The 15,609-nt window shown below is 39.8% G+C and overlaps 3 protein-coding genes across 3 annotated transcripts; 1 reads left to right on the top strand and 2 right to left on the bottom strand.

The window, feature by feature from the left end:
* The first annotated feature begins 734 nt into the window (after positions 1-734).
* Positions 735-5,239, top strand: L(3)05822 (lethal (3) 05822). Its single transcript, XM_071793935.1, has 6 exons — positions 735-866; positions 1,530-1,608; positions 1,830-1,959; positions 2,049-2,813; positions 2,905-3,168; positions 3,240-5,239. Exons 1-6 carry the CDS (start codon positions 845-847, stop codon positions 3,357-3,359), a joined length of 1,380 nt encoding a protein of 459 aa, XP_071650036.1. The 5' UTR covers positions 735-844; the 3' UTR covers positions 3,360-5,239.
* A 16-nt stretch (positions 5,240-5,255) lies between these two features.
* Positions 5,256-8,686, bottom strand: LOC139822405 (uncharacterized). Its single transcript, XM_071794082.1, has 7 exons — positions 8,292-8,686; positions 7,905-8,083; positions 7,649-7,821; positions 6,594-6,807; positions 6,282-6,464; positions 6,024-6,204; positions 5,256-5,791 (listed from the first exon to the last, which is right to left on the bottom strand). The coding sequence occupies exons 1-7, from the start codon at positions 8,393-8,395 to the stop codon at positions 5,476-5,478; spliced, it is 1,350 nt and encodes a 449-aa protein (XP_071650183.1). The 5' UTR covers positions 8,396-8,686; the 3' UTR covers positions 5,256-5,475.
* Positions 8,687-8,824: 138 nt separating this feature from the next.
* LOC139822399 (cysteine-rich hydrophobic domain-containing protein 2) lies at positions 8,825-14,967 on the bottom strand. Its single transcript, XM_071794068.1, has 4 exons — positions 14,220-14,967; positions 13,606-13,816; positions 13,346-13,462; positions 8,825-13,249 (listed from the first exon to the last, which is right to left on the bottom strand). The coding sequence occupies exons 1-4, from the start codon at positions 14,336-14,338 to the stop codon at positions 13,199-13,201; spliced, it is 498 nt and encodes a 165-aa protein (XP_071650169.1). The 5' UTR covers positions 14,339-14,967; the 3' UTR covers positions 8,825-13,198.
* Between the last annotated feature and the right edge of the window lie 642 nt (positions 14,968-15,609).

Genomic DNA, 15,609 nt, shown 5'->3' with positions numbered 1-15,609 from the left:
GCGACGAATATGTATCTTTCTCTATTTTGCGACTTGTTTAGCGGCCGGAGATTGAATCTCTTACGTCCAGTAGGACGTATATATATCTCGAAATGTTTAAAATGATCACATCTCTGAAAAATATTGAGTCATTTGGGTCAAACAGCACTCGACATAAACGGGATTGCTAAAACTTTAACTAAAAAATATTGCGATAAACTATATCAAATTAAAAATTATTATTATTAAATTAAATTGAATTGAAAAATTATTGACGTATAAGATCCAAAATTTCTCGAATTAACTGAGTCGGATTTTTTTTTTAATTTAAAGATGACAACAATTGCGAGACGCGAGATGTGGCAATTTCAAGTTTTTTTATCACGTTGCGTAAGTTGTGCGAATCATTTACGTAATTTTTCTTCGGTCTGACGTCACAACTCGTAAAAGAAGCCACGGACCTTTGACGCAAAGGAAAATCAGGGGCGGTTTAAGATACTCATGAGCCCCATTCGCGATTTAACTCCAGACTCGTGGACATAAAAAGAAAATGGGATGCTCAAGAGATTATCCATAATTTTTTTATTCATGAAAAAATTATGCAACCATGAAAAACACATCGCAGGATATGAATTAATAATTGAATTTTAGTTTATATTTTATTACAAAAAAATAAGAATTTTATAAAAATACGGATATACGCGGGTATTTAAATTCCCCGAGTCACGTGGCGTCGCGTCGTAGATACGATTAAAGGGACGGGAGTCGCGCGAGCCGTTGTCAGCCGCAAATTTGAAAGCGATTGTTTTCGAAACGCGCTGCGGCGACGGGGACGTCGCTGCGGTGCCGCGCGGCGGAGTGAAAAATGGCCGCGAACGTGAGAACAGGTGAGTGATAACGTAACGGACCGTCGGCGGTGCGTCGTCGGCGCCGCGAATCGCCGTTTCTCGTTCGCGACTCCAAAGGAGACGGGGGGGCTTCCTCGCCCCGGAAAGCGGAACGCGAGTAACGCGACACCTCCCGCTCGTCCCGCTTCGTCCGCGATAACGAGTCCCAGTGGTCCCAGTACTCCCAGTCAGTCCAGGTCGCTCGCGACTCGCGGCGGCGCGTCGAACTCTGACTTCTCGGCCCCCCCCGATCCGATCGTCGGCGAACGCGAGAGATAAAGCACGCGCCGCGAGCCGCGAGTGGTTCGCGTCTCGCTTATCGGCGCGATATTCGCGTCGTGTGGGCGTACATCGTGCGTCGCGAATCGCGGAACCGACGACGCGCATTTGTGCACACGCGCCTGTCCGTCCGTCCATCTGTCACGCAGACACGCACTTTGTAAACTTTGTTTTGGAGAATTTTTCCTCGTTCCTCAGTCCTCGTCCTCGCTCGCGCGCGCGCGTGCGGGTGCGCTTGTCGCTTGTGTGTGGGCGGTGTGTGTGTGCGCGCGCGCGCGCGCACGGACGCGTGCGTACCATCGTGTACGAGGAACCGATCGTGCGTCAGAGCCCAGCGGCCAGCTGCCCAGTTGTCTGATCATTGTCGCCTGTCGTTGCTTTCAGACATGCGGATACCGACGCGCGCGGCGCCTCGTCCCCCGGATCAGAGCGCGATGCAGAGAGACCCGATCTGGAGCAGCAGGTAGGATTGTTTTCCGTTCTTTGTGCCTGTGCACTGTATTACGCTCTTTGTGCTCGAAACGAATGTATGAATTGGATATTGGAGAGAAAGAGAGTATCAGCTCTAGAGAACAAACCTCTTATCTTCTGAAAATACCTATCGAAAACTCGAGTTAGAATTCTAGCTTTCAAGTTTATCTAATCTCCGCAGAGTTGCAGTAATGTATCCTTGCGTGTTTTCAGTAACGATATATTCGGAGGCGCCCTGACGACACAACCTGGACAGAAAAGGAAACCGCCTCCTCGACCACCGCCCCCGAAGTTCAACTATAACCACACGCAATATCAAAGGGACCAGAAACCGAGAAGACCGGTAAGGATTGTGAAGTGTGCTTGTAGTTCTTCACACATCTACTACCTATGGATATAGTAATCTAATAGCTATTTTATTTCGCACGCTAGGCAAGGCCAACAGAGCTGTTGACTAATTTCTTTGGACGGAAGAAGCCAGAGAATCCTCCACCATCGCGTTCCACCGGCCAAATACAAAATCCGATGACGCAGCCCTCGAATTCTGCCGCGACGGTATCCTTGATAGATCTCAGTCCGCCTGAGTCGCCGACATTCACGACTCGCTCCAGTGACGGTGTCAGCGTCGACAGTTTTGGCAGTGACGGAAACTCCAATCCATCTGTATTCACGAGCAGCGGGAACACATCGCAAACGGAAAGTGCCTTCGAGGATGATTTTGATTTTTTCGGCATGTCTGCCAGGAAGATGACGCAAATCGATCCGTGGCAGACTAAGACGACGATGCAAGATCCGTTCGGCCCTCTGGAGGACACGTCCTCGAACGTGTCTCAGACTGCTGGCGGGACGTCCCTCTTTCCTTTTAGTTCCAACAATCGCGTAGCGAACCAAGTGCCTTCCAATCCGATCGCTTCTAAACCTCTCGTCACGTCGATGCCCACGATAATCCGAGCGAGGCCACCTAAACCTCCGGCGCCAAAGATACCGTTTAAGAAACTCGAACCGATACCTAAGGAAACGTGTACCGACTTCGCAGTCTCGAGCGGCAGCGGGACGAATAAACCGTTGACGTTGCGTTTCTCTAACGCATGGCCCAATGACGGTGAAGAGAGCGACAGTCCATCGCCCCCCATGCCGACGATTCCACCGCCGGCCCTACCCGCGAATTATTTGGCAGAATTTAGCAGCAATTTTGAAGTGAGTGTTGTAAACTTAAAGTTACGTGCAGCTTGTATGTAAAAAGAAATGAGGCGCGTTCTCACATTATAACGATGTTGACAATTTACAGGGAGATTTCAATGAACCTCACGGTATTGTGCTGTATGATTTTTCGGCAACACATCCGGACGACTTAGCTTTAAAGGAGGGCGATGTCGTGCAATTGGTGAAAAAGGTCAACGACGACTGGTTGGAGGGAAGAATAGGAAATCGTCAAGGGATGTTTCCGCTTAGCTTCATTGATATTAAAGTACCTCTGCCAGGTTTATCAGACAACGTGGTCACGGCGCTTTACGCTTTTCCAGGAGAAAACAGCGATGATTTATCGTTTGAGGTATCAAAGATTACGGCAAAGCAATTAGACGAAAGATTTATTATATTCCTAACGTTGCTTTAATATTTCAGGAGGGCGCAAAAATTACAGTCATATCAAGGATATCGGAAGATTGGTTGTACGGTGAGTACAACGGTAGGAAGGGACAATTTCCAGTAAACTATGTAAATAGACTTCCGCGTAATATTTAAACGTTTTCTCAATAAATGTTTTGTATCCAGTGTATATTAACAATTTACTATTTCGAGAGCCTCCGTATTGCAAACATTATTTAGAATTATTAATTGGATCTTTACAAGTTAATACTAATTGTAAGAATAGCGATAAAAAAAAGAAAGTATAAAAACGGATCTTTTATGATGTAATTTTGATGTACAAACTGTTCAAGGAAGAAAATTTTAGAAAATTTTACTAACAGAAAGACTGAATTACACATACGAGTTTCGATCGTCGTGTTCCAATAGAGATAATTTTCAAAAATAATCGCGATATTATCTTTAAGAATTAGAAGATAACATTATCTGCGATATATTGGTGATATCTACAATTCATTTAGCTTACTCTTTTTCAAGAGTTTTGCACCCTCTATTGTTTGCAATATTTTGTAAAAGATGCTACTAAAGCGATGTTTCTTGGTTCGAGATTTTACACGTGTATCTAACATTTTGAGAGTTCAATTTTTACTAAACGTCTTGTATATGCCTTATATTTTTCTGAATGCGTGAAAAAAATTTTTCTATATTTCATATTTTATTCATTGTTTCGATTCAGAGTTTCTTTATATATCTGTGTTTTCGAAAATGTATTTAAGTTTATTTTAAATATTTTAAAATCTATTTTGAGAATTTTATATGAGGACATATCTTAGCATACATTGAAGTGTGGCATATACGGAAGACAATTATTTAAATATAATTTAAATATATTGTGCTAATATATAAGATATAACAAACCTGCCAAGGTTTACAAATTGTTAATATCGATTAACGAATGAATAATCCATTTTGGTTTAGATATTTCCTTCCCAAGTGTTATTTGAAGAGAATGCGTTTTTGATAGAGTTCTAAACAATCAAATGAAAAATAATGCAGTCTTCGTTAAGTAATTTCACTGATTTAGATCTATCTTCTTGGAATTTTTTTTAGTCAGATCTAGCATAAAAATATAAAGTTATAATTTTGTTGTATATATTGTATTTGAGAATCTAATGCTCCTTTTACATATAAAGTTAGAAAATTATTCGATATATCTTCCCTATTTATGCACTATAAATATACATTGATTTTCTTTTAAAAATAAATATGAAAGTAAAGATGATTATCTCAGTGTATAAATAAATATGTTGGATGTCTATATCTCCTGTATTATATATATACGTATTTTCTAACTTAGAGTTTATATCAGTAAAAGTTACCAACATGGTACGGTTGTATGTGTATATTATGTGAATGCATAATTAGGTGAGAGGGGGGGGAAGAGGCAATGACGTAGTTTAGATAACTGATCATTTAATGTACCGTTAAGATGAATAATTATTACTGTATATATGTATACTTAATTATATTCATATGCGAGTTATGTAATTATGTTTGTTAAAATTCTAATCTAGTATGTTCATTGAAATTCGAATGTTTCGTGATACACACACCAAGTCACTAGCTCAATCTTAGGAAAAAGAAAATCAGTGAATTCTATATATCATTTTAAGTTATTTCGTATTGATTTAAAGAGAACGGTACAAGTTCTAATTGTACACACCTTACTCTCGTATACAGTCTTACTCGGAATTCTCGTTAGTACAGTATTAATACGATATCCCAGATTGCATCGAAGATCTGCATTGGGACCAGAATGTTAGTTTGTAAGAATAGGAAAGGAGATGGTGATGAAATTGAAAGTTAGAGTCAAAATGTAATAACAACGTCTTTACACGTAATTAAATTGCTATGTAATTCTTAAGAACCACGCTGTTAATGCAGACGACGCCTAATACGCAATGTGATATTTTGCAATGTTTAATGTGTAAACATTTCATGTGTATACAAAATAAACTTAAAAAAGAATAAATAAACTTTCCCCGAGTAAAACTTCCACTCTCCCCGAGAAATTGCTTCCGGGATCGATTAAAGAGATAACGACACGTAATGCACGTTTATAAAACGATCGAAAAAAGAGATAATTATTTATCACTTTGAGCTGAATGTATATGTACCTTTTCCGCCGTAAAAGACGGGTATGTGTGAGCTGTAATTCAACGTTCCTATATTGAAGAGAGTTTCCTTCCTAATGAATCACGCTTTTTACAAGTTAGGTAACGTTGCTGTTCCTTTCGTCGGCATTGCTTCTCGTCGTATTATTGAATTGTTTGTTTCGCGTGACAGCCCTCGTCAGCAACGCGCTGCAAGATCGTAAATGTCTGTGACAATTATTCCATGTGTTGCATCTCGAAACATTCCAGCGGCACGGCAGATACGTGTCCGTGTAATTTTTCAGCGTTTGCGTTACGACGCTTCTGAACTTCTTTCCTGTAAGATAATACAGAAAAAAATTTATTGCGAAAGTCCAGTGGTATATGTGAAAGCACAAGCCGCGGCACCACTTGAGTAACATCTTCTCTTGCAGCCTGAAAAAATAATAATACCACCATTTGAACAAAATAGTTATTAGCAACATATTTTATTGTCATATGTATAAAGTATATAAAGTGTAATAATATAATTGTAATTATATAAATAAATGATATTATTTATTACATAAAAGGTGTCGAAAATGAGAGAAATAATTCGGAACAGTGTAATATATGCTATGAAATATTTTTAATGCCAATTTCTATAATTTGGAATCTAGGCTTGTACCAGTGTATATATCTCTCGTTCTTCCCCGCATCGGCAGGATGTTTAATTAAAATCACGTCCCAATACAGTTCCAGCGTTTCGACAATTCCCAGCGGTAACAGCAAGATTAAATGTACTATTGACACCGCGAGCAACGTCCTGCTCGAGTTGTGCGTTCTGTTGCCTCTGTACCTAAAATTATCTGAGGCGAGGGTCGCCGTTAGATCTCTCCCCGATGCGGCGACGTCGCGCGCGTCAACGATCGCGGCGATGACTTACGAGTTAATTCGTTGTGGATCTTGTAAGACTTTCTTATGCGGACGATCAGCAGCAGGTTGCCGATCGATATGAAGAGCAAGGGCAGCCAGGTGGACAGGGCGATGTAAAGATACATTGCGCTACCCCATGGCTTTATCTTCTCCTGGCACGGTACAAATTCGAAAACGCTGTCAGTCTCGTACCCTACAATTAGCGTAAATCGTGATTCATTGACGAAAGGAAAACAATCGGGCATGTATATAATCATACAGTGACGCAATTGGAATCGAATTAAGCGCGGGGAAAGCGATATGTGGGATCGTGACGCTTTACCGCCGGAGTAGAGCTTCGTTAAGGATATTATGAAGCTTATGCAGACTAGACTGGTGATGGTTGTAATTGCCGAGCGATTCTGGCAATCGCGAGCCCCGAATGGAAACACCACGGCGATGACGCGCGTCCATGTGAGAGCGACGATCAGCCAGGTTGACGTAAATTGGAAAAATTCCATACTCACGGAATTCGCGCCGCATAAGAACTTGCTGTTCTGCAAGAGAATTGTTCTTTAGCGCGTCGTGCGAAAAGTTGATCCTCCCTGATCACCTTATCCCTAACGTTTCAAGACTTATTAGGGGTTATTTTAATAAATTTTACATGTTCTCTGCCCAGCGACGTCTCTTGTACCGCGTACATCACAATAGAATTTTTATTATCGCAAGCGTATAGATAAAATATTGCGTAATATGAAATAAGACAATATCCTCATGAATGGTGTTTGAAAAAATAAATTTCACATGAAAAAAGTTTGAATAACATAAATAGATAGATAACAAAAATACGCTTCTCTTACACTGTTATATCTATTTCAAAATTCTATATTAAATGCCATTCATATTTCATAAGCAAAAATATTGATGACGCATGGTCAGTAACAGCTAAGGAGGTCACTGAAAAATCAGACGCCGGTCGCAGAGATAATCACCGTGGCGGTCAACATGTTAACTGTAACTTCAATTTCGAAGTCAATGATCAATCGTGCCCAAGACGCTGATGTACGATGAAATAACAGTTTTTTTTCTTTTCAAACAATTCTTTTCGGTTGGTCTCACCATGTGTTGTATACGATAGACCGGATAGACTTCGAGCTTTACTAAGGTCTTCCTCAGTTGATGCTGAGATTCACTCAGGGCCATCAATTGAGGAGGACCTTGAGCCAATTGAAAGGAATCGTTTGAAGAACAAATTGAAGTTATAGTTATATCTTTATTAACGAGAGCCAACTCTAAATTGATTTTGTTCGTTTATTTCGCCCGAGTGGACGAATTTCTTGCGGGAGGACCAACGAGCAACGGGATAAAATCGATCGCGCGCACACACGGGATATTTACCATAAAGAGATCGTTAACGGACGTGGAGTGTGATTTTGCGACGCTGACGGCGTAATTGAATATTAACGCTCCATTGTCCGATATAGCGAGCGCGCTTAGATAAAGTGACAAATTGGAGTCACATAGCACAGGTGCGCTCAACATACTAAAAGATACAGCATTTAGCAATACACCTATACGAAGTGGGTTATACAACGTTGTATGAGAAACAGTCGAGAACGAGTTGTACGGTGCAGCGCGTCGCGACATCCCTTACCGAGCGTTATGATAAACGGCGTTACATAGCGGAGCAAGAAACGGACGGATCTAACGAACGGCCGCAACGACAGCCAGTACGAGCGCACTTCGCATGGCCATTTAGCTTCCAAATCGGGCTGACTAGAATTGCGAATGAAATCCAGAACTGTTATTGGCAAGGGACACCTCGAGACGGCTCTGAAATTCAAAGGATGCAGGGTCTGGCTAATTCAACGTGCGCATAGAAAAGAAAAATCAATGAAATCAAACGTATCACGCGGTAATAATTGTGTAATAAAAAAACATACTTTATTTTATTTCTATTTTTTCGATATTGAAACTCAATTACTTTATAAAATATGGAAAATGGAAGATAAAATAGATTTAAATCGTGGAACGTTCTTACCTAAAGGAGGCGTTGTACGTTAAGAAAATCTCAGTAGAATTCACTGACAGGATACTCGCGACGAATATCAACGTCCGAACATTTGTTTTACGTAGCAAAATCATCGTGCACCGAGCACGCGAGAACTAAAATTCGTCTATACCACAATTGAGAACTTGAATTCGTATCTACTTTAGTACCGTGTCCGAAGAAGAATCATCTGTCCTGTAGCACAGATACGACTAACAATGGGCTCCTTTAATTAGAAGCTGCGAAGCATCTGTTGTCGATTATCATAATGTGACGTATTCCAATTTCGAAGTAAGCAGTTTGTTTGGACGTTGCTCCACTGGGAGTACATTAACATCTACATGAATATATATATCGAACTCAGTTTAGTTTATCTGGGTAATAAGATCAGTTTGCGACCGATTATATTAAAAACTAATAATCCGTATTATTCCTTATGCATTATTCCTTCCTCCACATATTTCTTTGCAGTCGCTGGGGAATACCGACTAATAGGAACGCATTAAACTTGAAATATATTCGGCTATTATACAATCGTATATTTTATTTTCAAACTGAAAAACAGTTAACACAGTTACACAAATTTACATGGCTAACAAACGATGTGTATAAAAGATAATCGTAGCAGAAAACAATTAGTCGTCATATATGACTTTACTATAGTAAATCGCGCGTTATGTCGACTGTTAATCAAAAGCTTGAAACGATATATATTTACGTATATCTCATTACGTCATATTTCACACTTTCGCACCTCAATGTTATGATGCACCGAAATGGATAGCCTCTGTATCCGTTGTGAATTGATGATATGCTATTTCGATTCGTCATGTAATCTTGTGCAACGATATCGCGAGCTTGCGGGTTACTTTATTTATGCGCAATAGGAACCACTCTCATTCTATACAAATATATTTCTTAATGTGTATTATTAACATATAATATTTACATTTACATGATTCACACAAATTCACGAGTAAAAGGCACATGTTGAAACCACGATAGCTTGACAATAATTTCGCTATTTAGTCGCTTTTGCGCCGAGAATGCGTTGCAACTACAATTCGTCTATTGACTTAAACTTTAAAAAATGTTAGGTAAATAAATGCTTTGGCAGGTTACATCTAACGTAACTAATGTTTAATTTAGTTTAATGCAGCATGATATGCGATGTTATTAATTTATACTCGTGTAATTTACTCGTATTGATTAATTTGTCGTCGACATCTTCTCGATATCCTGATATCGTGATACACGCAATTTGCATAAAAAAGATATTCAATCTGAAACGTAAATTCAACACCAAATTTCTAGGTTTCCAATTTCCCGATAATCCATTACGCTCACATTTCTCTTCTATCAAAAATATATATTCCTTTCCCCTGATGTTTCGCAATGTAATCATCGATATTATAAATTTCGCTTCGCTGTACATTCTCTTCATCATCTTATTTACAATATTATTACACTCTTACGCCTTAACGTCAACATCTATGTAAATCCACACACAAAATCGTCTTATTGAAAAAATATTTCTATTACTGCTCGGAGTGATATATATTCGATCCCTCAAGTAATAATAAATGAACCAGATCTAAAAAGTAAACTAATTTCGAATAATTGGCTTTCTTGCGGTATACATTTGTTTTTACAATTCAGAGTAAATATACATTTAACATGAATATTCACGAGTATATGGTGCATTGAATGATATGAGCAAATCGAAGGATCTTTGTCGAGCGATGCTTTGATATTTTTCTTCGTTCAACATCCAACACGCACAATACTAGCTGAACTTTTCTGCAAAACAACGCGAATTGAAAAATCTCAGACTATAGAAGTGTACTCGTTTAAAGTGCATAATTTTCGAAGCGAGTTTTGTTATTGAATCCACCATCCAAGAAAAGCATAAAACATCAATCGTCTACTCGTATATCTACGTGTACTATGCAAACTATGTAAATTATGTGTGTCGTCATGTATCATAATCTATAGATAGACTATCTACACAGATAATTTGTTTTCTTGCCTTGGAGATAAGCATTTAGTTTTTATAATTATTTTCTTGTTACATTATGTTATGTTATAATTAGTATTATCCTTTGTTCTGATATTTAAAATATTAATTTTTTCAGGATAAAACACCGACGGAAAACAATTCTTTCATTTTTTTTTTTATACAGAATCTACATAGTTCATGAGCGAAGAAAAGATAATATAAGTTTTCGCGTAGACAATATTGGTATGCATATTAAAGCCATATAGACTTAATTGATTTTTTAGTATACGTGGCCTTTATATATAACTATATATTAAAATATTAATGAATTAACAAACTAAGTATATGTGTAATTGCATTATCTGCGAACTGAGCGTGGTTAACATTACATGCGTTTTTCCGATACGTGATGTATGTAGTTTCCAGAGAGGACAATTAGACCGTATTTAGGATTTGAGAAAACGCGAGGAAAACGAAATAAAATCTGCCTCTATTCGTCGGCATGTTAAGTAAGTCCTTCATTCCTAGAAATATGCGAGAATTATTTTTTTTAAGCATAGTTTAGAACCATATTCTGCGTCCCTTACTTTGACCCATTCAACACAGCCTTAAATTTTATTATACGCTACCAAGAGGATCGCGATAGCCGGTTTAGAAAGCACGGTTCCATTACACAGTATATCTCTGTTTCAATATATATGTATATATATATACTTCAATATTTGTTCAATGGATCGATTAAAAGGACGTTACATACAGAAATATTGACACTTCTGCCTGCTATACAGTTATTGGAAGAATAATAATCGTATAACAATTCGTTCGTACACACGTGTCCGAAAATATGACAATGTGATTTTTATGATCGCTTATGACGCTCTTATTATTCGACATATTATCAACTATTCAACAGATCATCGAGAGTATAATCGTTCCACTATATATCCCATCGAGTGAAATGAGAATCTACATAAATAGCTCTGTTTACTTCATTTCTCAAGATATTAGTGATAAAATGGATTATACCTATGGTATTTATGATTGAAATCAGATATGGCAATACAGCATTCGTATTAATCTATGTGACACAGACGCCTCTAATGCAACGCTTGTTACTTTGACTTAATTACTCTATAGAATAAGTACAAATATTAGAGAAAACAGAGTAAATCTGGTATTCTATATAAAAGGCTTTAACGTGTAGAACCGCATAAGATAAAGCACGGGCGTTATGTGTAGCTGCTTGCGATACACATTCAAATTCAAAGCTAGTCTTTTGTTCTCGATCACAGCCACTGAACAGCAACAGAAACACTTGCAGTATTTTCACATGCTTTTGCGTACTTTCCTACAACCATTTTGGTTTTTTTTTGCGGGCGCCTGGCGATGAGTGAATTTGTTCGATTTTGTGTCCATTAGTGCGAAAGCAATGCGGGGCTGATAACAGCCGCATTATCACACGTTGGACGAGTTGTTAGTAGAGAAATATCTGTGCGGAACGTTAAACTGTAATGCAAAATAGTGCCTACGCAACAAAATTCCTTTACATGGGAGACGTTCTGATATTTCGATATTCTATCCCTGTATATATGAGTTATATTATTAACAAGAATAGAGTAAACAGTACTATATGATAGCAGTGCTACTTAAGTAAATTAAAAATGTATTATTATCCACAAAATTAAAATTTATTAATGAACAATTTCACCATTTTTCTTAAGATTAGTTTAAACATTAGCTTAAAAGAGAAAACGGATATGTGACAGAAATGTGTTCATGCGCTAAGCTTTAATCATTCTTCTAAGGTCACGCGAACACAAGATTATGCGGTGTATGCGTAAAAAAACTGATAACGCTGACCTTTTCATCAAGAAACAAGAATCAACGAGCTCGTTCAGTCTTCTACAATATTTCCTATGGTCCTTCTGTGCCCGATAATTGCGCGCTGATGCTATTCTACAGCTGTGTACTGTTTGCCCTATTACAGACCGCGGGTGCGTTTCGCAAATAAAATTTTCGTCTCGTCGGTATATTTAGTATTTATCAGCGATTGCTATCTACATCTCTTCTAAAAACTATGTTGATACCTTAATCGCGCGTGACAGCGCGCGCTTCTTCATCTCAGATGATTCATTCGTGGTAAAATATCTTGTCAAATTTGTAGAAGGTAAAGCTGCGCTTTACATATCATACTTTCTAATATCACCGTGGTAAGAAATTAACCTACAGTTAAAATAAGTTCCTATGTATGTACACGTACGTATGTACACAACATGAGCAACGCGCGCGTGTTGCGTTATGCAACGATTAGACAGATTGATTAGCGCGACTCATTTTGACGTCATCATCCGTACTTTAATACGTTCGTTGTACTGAATCAGATTAATTTCTTACCTGAAAGCTTAAATTCTAGTTGACGAGTAAAGTATTACCAAAACGTTACGAGGAACTCGGTAAAAAAAAAAAAGATGAGATTATTTTTTGCAACGACTGAACAAACCGATAAATAAAGCTGTCGAGTAGTTTCCAGCGCAAAACATTTAAAAATATATACAAAATGACGCCTATAATTGCATTTAGTCCAAACGGATATAAATATCTTCGATGGAACAATCTGATTTTTTATATATGTAATAGTTTCTTCTCCGTTTAAATTAATCTGAAGAAACAGCGCGGCTATTTTTCCTTTCTATAATCAAGACGTGATGTATACTCCGTTACGTTGAATTATTGTACTGTGCATTCCTACCCGCGATATAAAAAAAAAAAAATATGTATTACATAAGTACCAGAAAGTACCTATATCACCGTAGCGGCACTTTTATCTTCTCTGTATTTCTTGCACGTTGCACTGATTATTTGCACAAGATTTATACTAATTGCACAACTCCGCATTGCTTTAGTCGGGCCTATAGATTGGAATCTTTGGAATAAATTCAATCAAGAGAACCTGCAATGCCAAGAAAAGGGAAACAATCAGTGTCGCAAAAATTATATATATGTGTGTAGATTTTTCTAAAATTCTAATAATTTCGTAGTGCCTTACGTATTCCATCATGGAGGAGCTGTCGCATCTCTGCTTCGCCAATCTCCAATGTAAACCAAGTTTGTGGTAGAGCCTACTATTCTCCCATTCTAACAATTTGTTTAACGAATGCTGAGTCTAGAAAGACAGATAATGCACGTTAATGCTTTGTACATATATTAAAATCTAATTAAAGCTAGCGAAATGTATAATGAATAATTTGCGTTTCGCAGAGCATAAAATTTTCCATAAGCTGGACCTTCTTTCAATTGTATACGCACCCTCTTGCTCAGGCAAATGACAGGCCACAGAGAGCATCCTAGAGTACAGCAACAGCATACACAACCGCAGAATAACCATTTAACGTTAACGGGCAAAGTCTTTTTCAATACACTGTTCACTCTCATTACAGTTGCCTTGAATTCTTCTGGAGCCACGCGGGACATGAGGCCGTTGGGAAACTCTGACTCAAAACGGTTACTCAGACCGAATCTGAAAGTAAAATCACACACACATTAGCGACATTATTTTTCCCACGTGTTTCAACAACTATGGAACTTGTCATTGAAAATCTTTTCAATAAAGTGGAGTGAAAATATTTGCTCGACCCCCAAGGTGAGCGACAATTTTCATTACACAAGAATCCACAGATTGAATATGCATTTCTTCGTCGTGGAGGGGAAAAAGAAATCGTCGCCGCGCTAGCGTCGTCGAAACGACGAGAAAAACCCGGCCGAAATGTAAGTCGAGATCAGGTGGCTTTGTTTGCCTCTCTTCTTTGTGGAAGCGCGAGTTCTACTCCCCTCTCGCCTCACCCCGCTCCGCCAGACAACAAAGTGAACAAAGAAACTCGGGGAGCCGGGAGCGACGCTTCCTTCCCGAGGGAGAGACTTACACCGTCATGTTGCCAGCCCCGCGGATCACGATCGGGTCCGGCACCATCGCGACGTAGCGCTCCTCCAGGTGCTGCTCGTGCTCCTCCTCCTCCTCGTAGATCGCGTCGAAGTCCGCCATCGCGCTCCCCCACGGACTCGCGCCGCCTCCCGCGGACGTGAGTTGCGCGTATAAACCGCGTTCGACCAACAACACGCGCGCGCGCTTTTTGTCTGCCCCCCCTGCGAAGTGGTCGGCCAGGTCGTCGCGGACGGCTGGTCGTCGACGACGACGACGACGACGGCGGCGGCGACGACGGCGACGATGCCGCGCGGCGCTCTCGCGAGCGCGACCCTCTCGCTTCACATCCCCGTCGCGACGACGTCGGGCGTCCGGCACGTCGTCACGCACGCTCCGTCGCGATTAACGTGGGCGACGATCATCTCCGTCGGGAGCGAGCTAGGCCAGGCTGCTGGGGCGCACTCTCAACGATGACAACGACAGTCACAATATCGTCCACTACCGGTCCACCGCCAGCATTCGCCTATTTTGTGTGTCTATGTGTGCGTGTAACGTCACTCCGCTACTCGCTACTCCAACCCGCAGCCGATCACCGATGCAGCACGACGCGCACTGACGCGCACTGCGGAAAGTGCGGAGAGTGCGGACGTGATCCGCTCGCTCGTCGATCTCTCCTCTCCTCCTCGTCCCTTGCTCCGAAACTCCGAACTCCGAATGCTCCGATCACCAGGTCTGCCAACAGATGCGAAGGGGTGATGGTGCGAAATTGGTGCGACAAATGTCGCGCGTGCGTAGCAGCGCAAGTGCTAGCAGACGCTATTGTCAGATATTTCGCGAGAAAAGGGGTGTAGGTCCCCTTTTGTGAAATTTATTGTTTAATTTTTATGGAGTTGATACACTTTCTTACATGTATATCACGTAATAATGTATGTAACGTGGTTTTATTAATTTATAATATTTAATGTATGTTGCATATTATTAATACAAAAAGTTGGTTATTTATTGATAATTTATATAAGCCACGAGGCCCGCGAGAGGAATATTCTGCGCAACGTCTTAGAGTCTGCTAAAAGCGATCACGTGTTCACTGACGTGTTACGCACGCGTACAAGAATCCGTTCGGAGAGATTTAATTCGCAACGTTGGCCAGTACTGCTCCGATTTCGTTTGAACGATATAAATGGAAAACAAAACGAGAACATTCTTTATTTATGAATTCCTATCCCCATCAGGGAAGGCTACAAATATCACCCTTTATAAGTTATGCTCCGTTCTTCGTGAAACTTCGGAACTGTACCTATGAAGAAACTCCGACAGTGCAGCATCGCTCATTAATTTAGATTCTCAATTTTTTAATTCGTCTTTTTAGTAAAAATAAACGATATTTTCTA

This window comes from Temnothorax longispinosus, chromosome 1 (assembly GCF_030848805.1).
Source record: "Temnothorax longispinosus isolate EJ_2023e chromosome 1, Tlon_JGU_v1, whole genome shotgun sequence".
In the NCBI taxonomy this organism is placed as follows: domain Eukaryota; kingdom Metazoa; phylum Arthropoda; class Insecta; order Hymenoptera; family Formicidae; genus Temnothorax; species Temnothorax longispinosus.
This window is presented reverse-complemented; position numbering and strand designations above follow the sequence as displayed.

What these genes read in the sequence shown, in the direction of transcription:
- LOC139822399 (XM_071794068.1), bottom strand. Translation starts at nt 14,338, where the DNA reads ATGGCGGACTTCGACGCGATCTACGAGGAGGAGGAGGAGCACGAGCAG. An exon ending in GGGGCTGGCAACATGACGGT is followed by an intron (nt 13,817 to 14,219) that starts GTAAGTCTCTCC and finishes TTTTACTTTCAG; the next exon opens with ATTCGGTCTGAGTAACCGTT. An exon ending in TCATTTGCCTGAGCAAGAGG is followed by an intron (nt 13,463 to 13,605) that starts GTGCGTATACAA and finishes CTGTCTTTCTAG; the next exon opens with ACTCAGCATTCGTTAAACAA.
- LOC139822405 (XM_071794082.1), bottom strand. Translation starts at nt 8,395, where the DNA reads ATGATTTTGCTACGTAAAACAAATGTTCGGACGTTGATATTCGTCGCG. An exon ending in GCCGTTTATCATAACGCTCG is followed by an intron (nt 7,822 to 7,904) that starts GTAAGGGATGTC and finishes CACTTCGTATAG; the next exon opens with GTGTATTGCTAAATGCTGTA. An exon ending in CCGTTAACGATCTCTTTATG is followed by an intron (nt 6,808 to 7,648) that starts GTAAATATCCCG and finishes ATTCTCTTGCAG; the next exon opens with AACAGCAAGTTCTTATGCGG.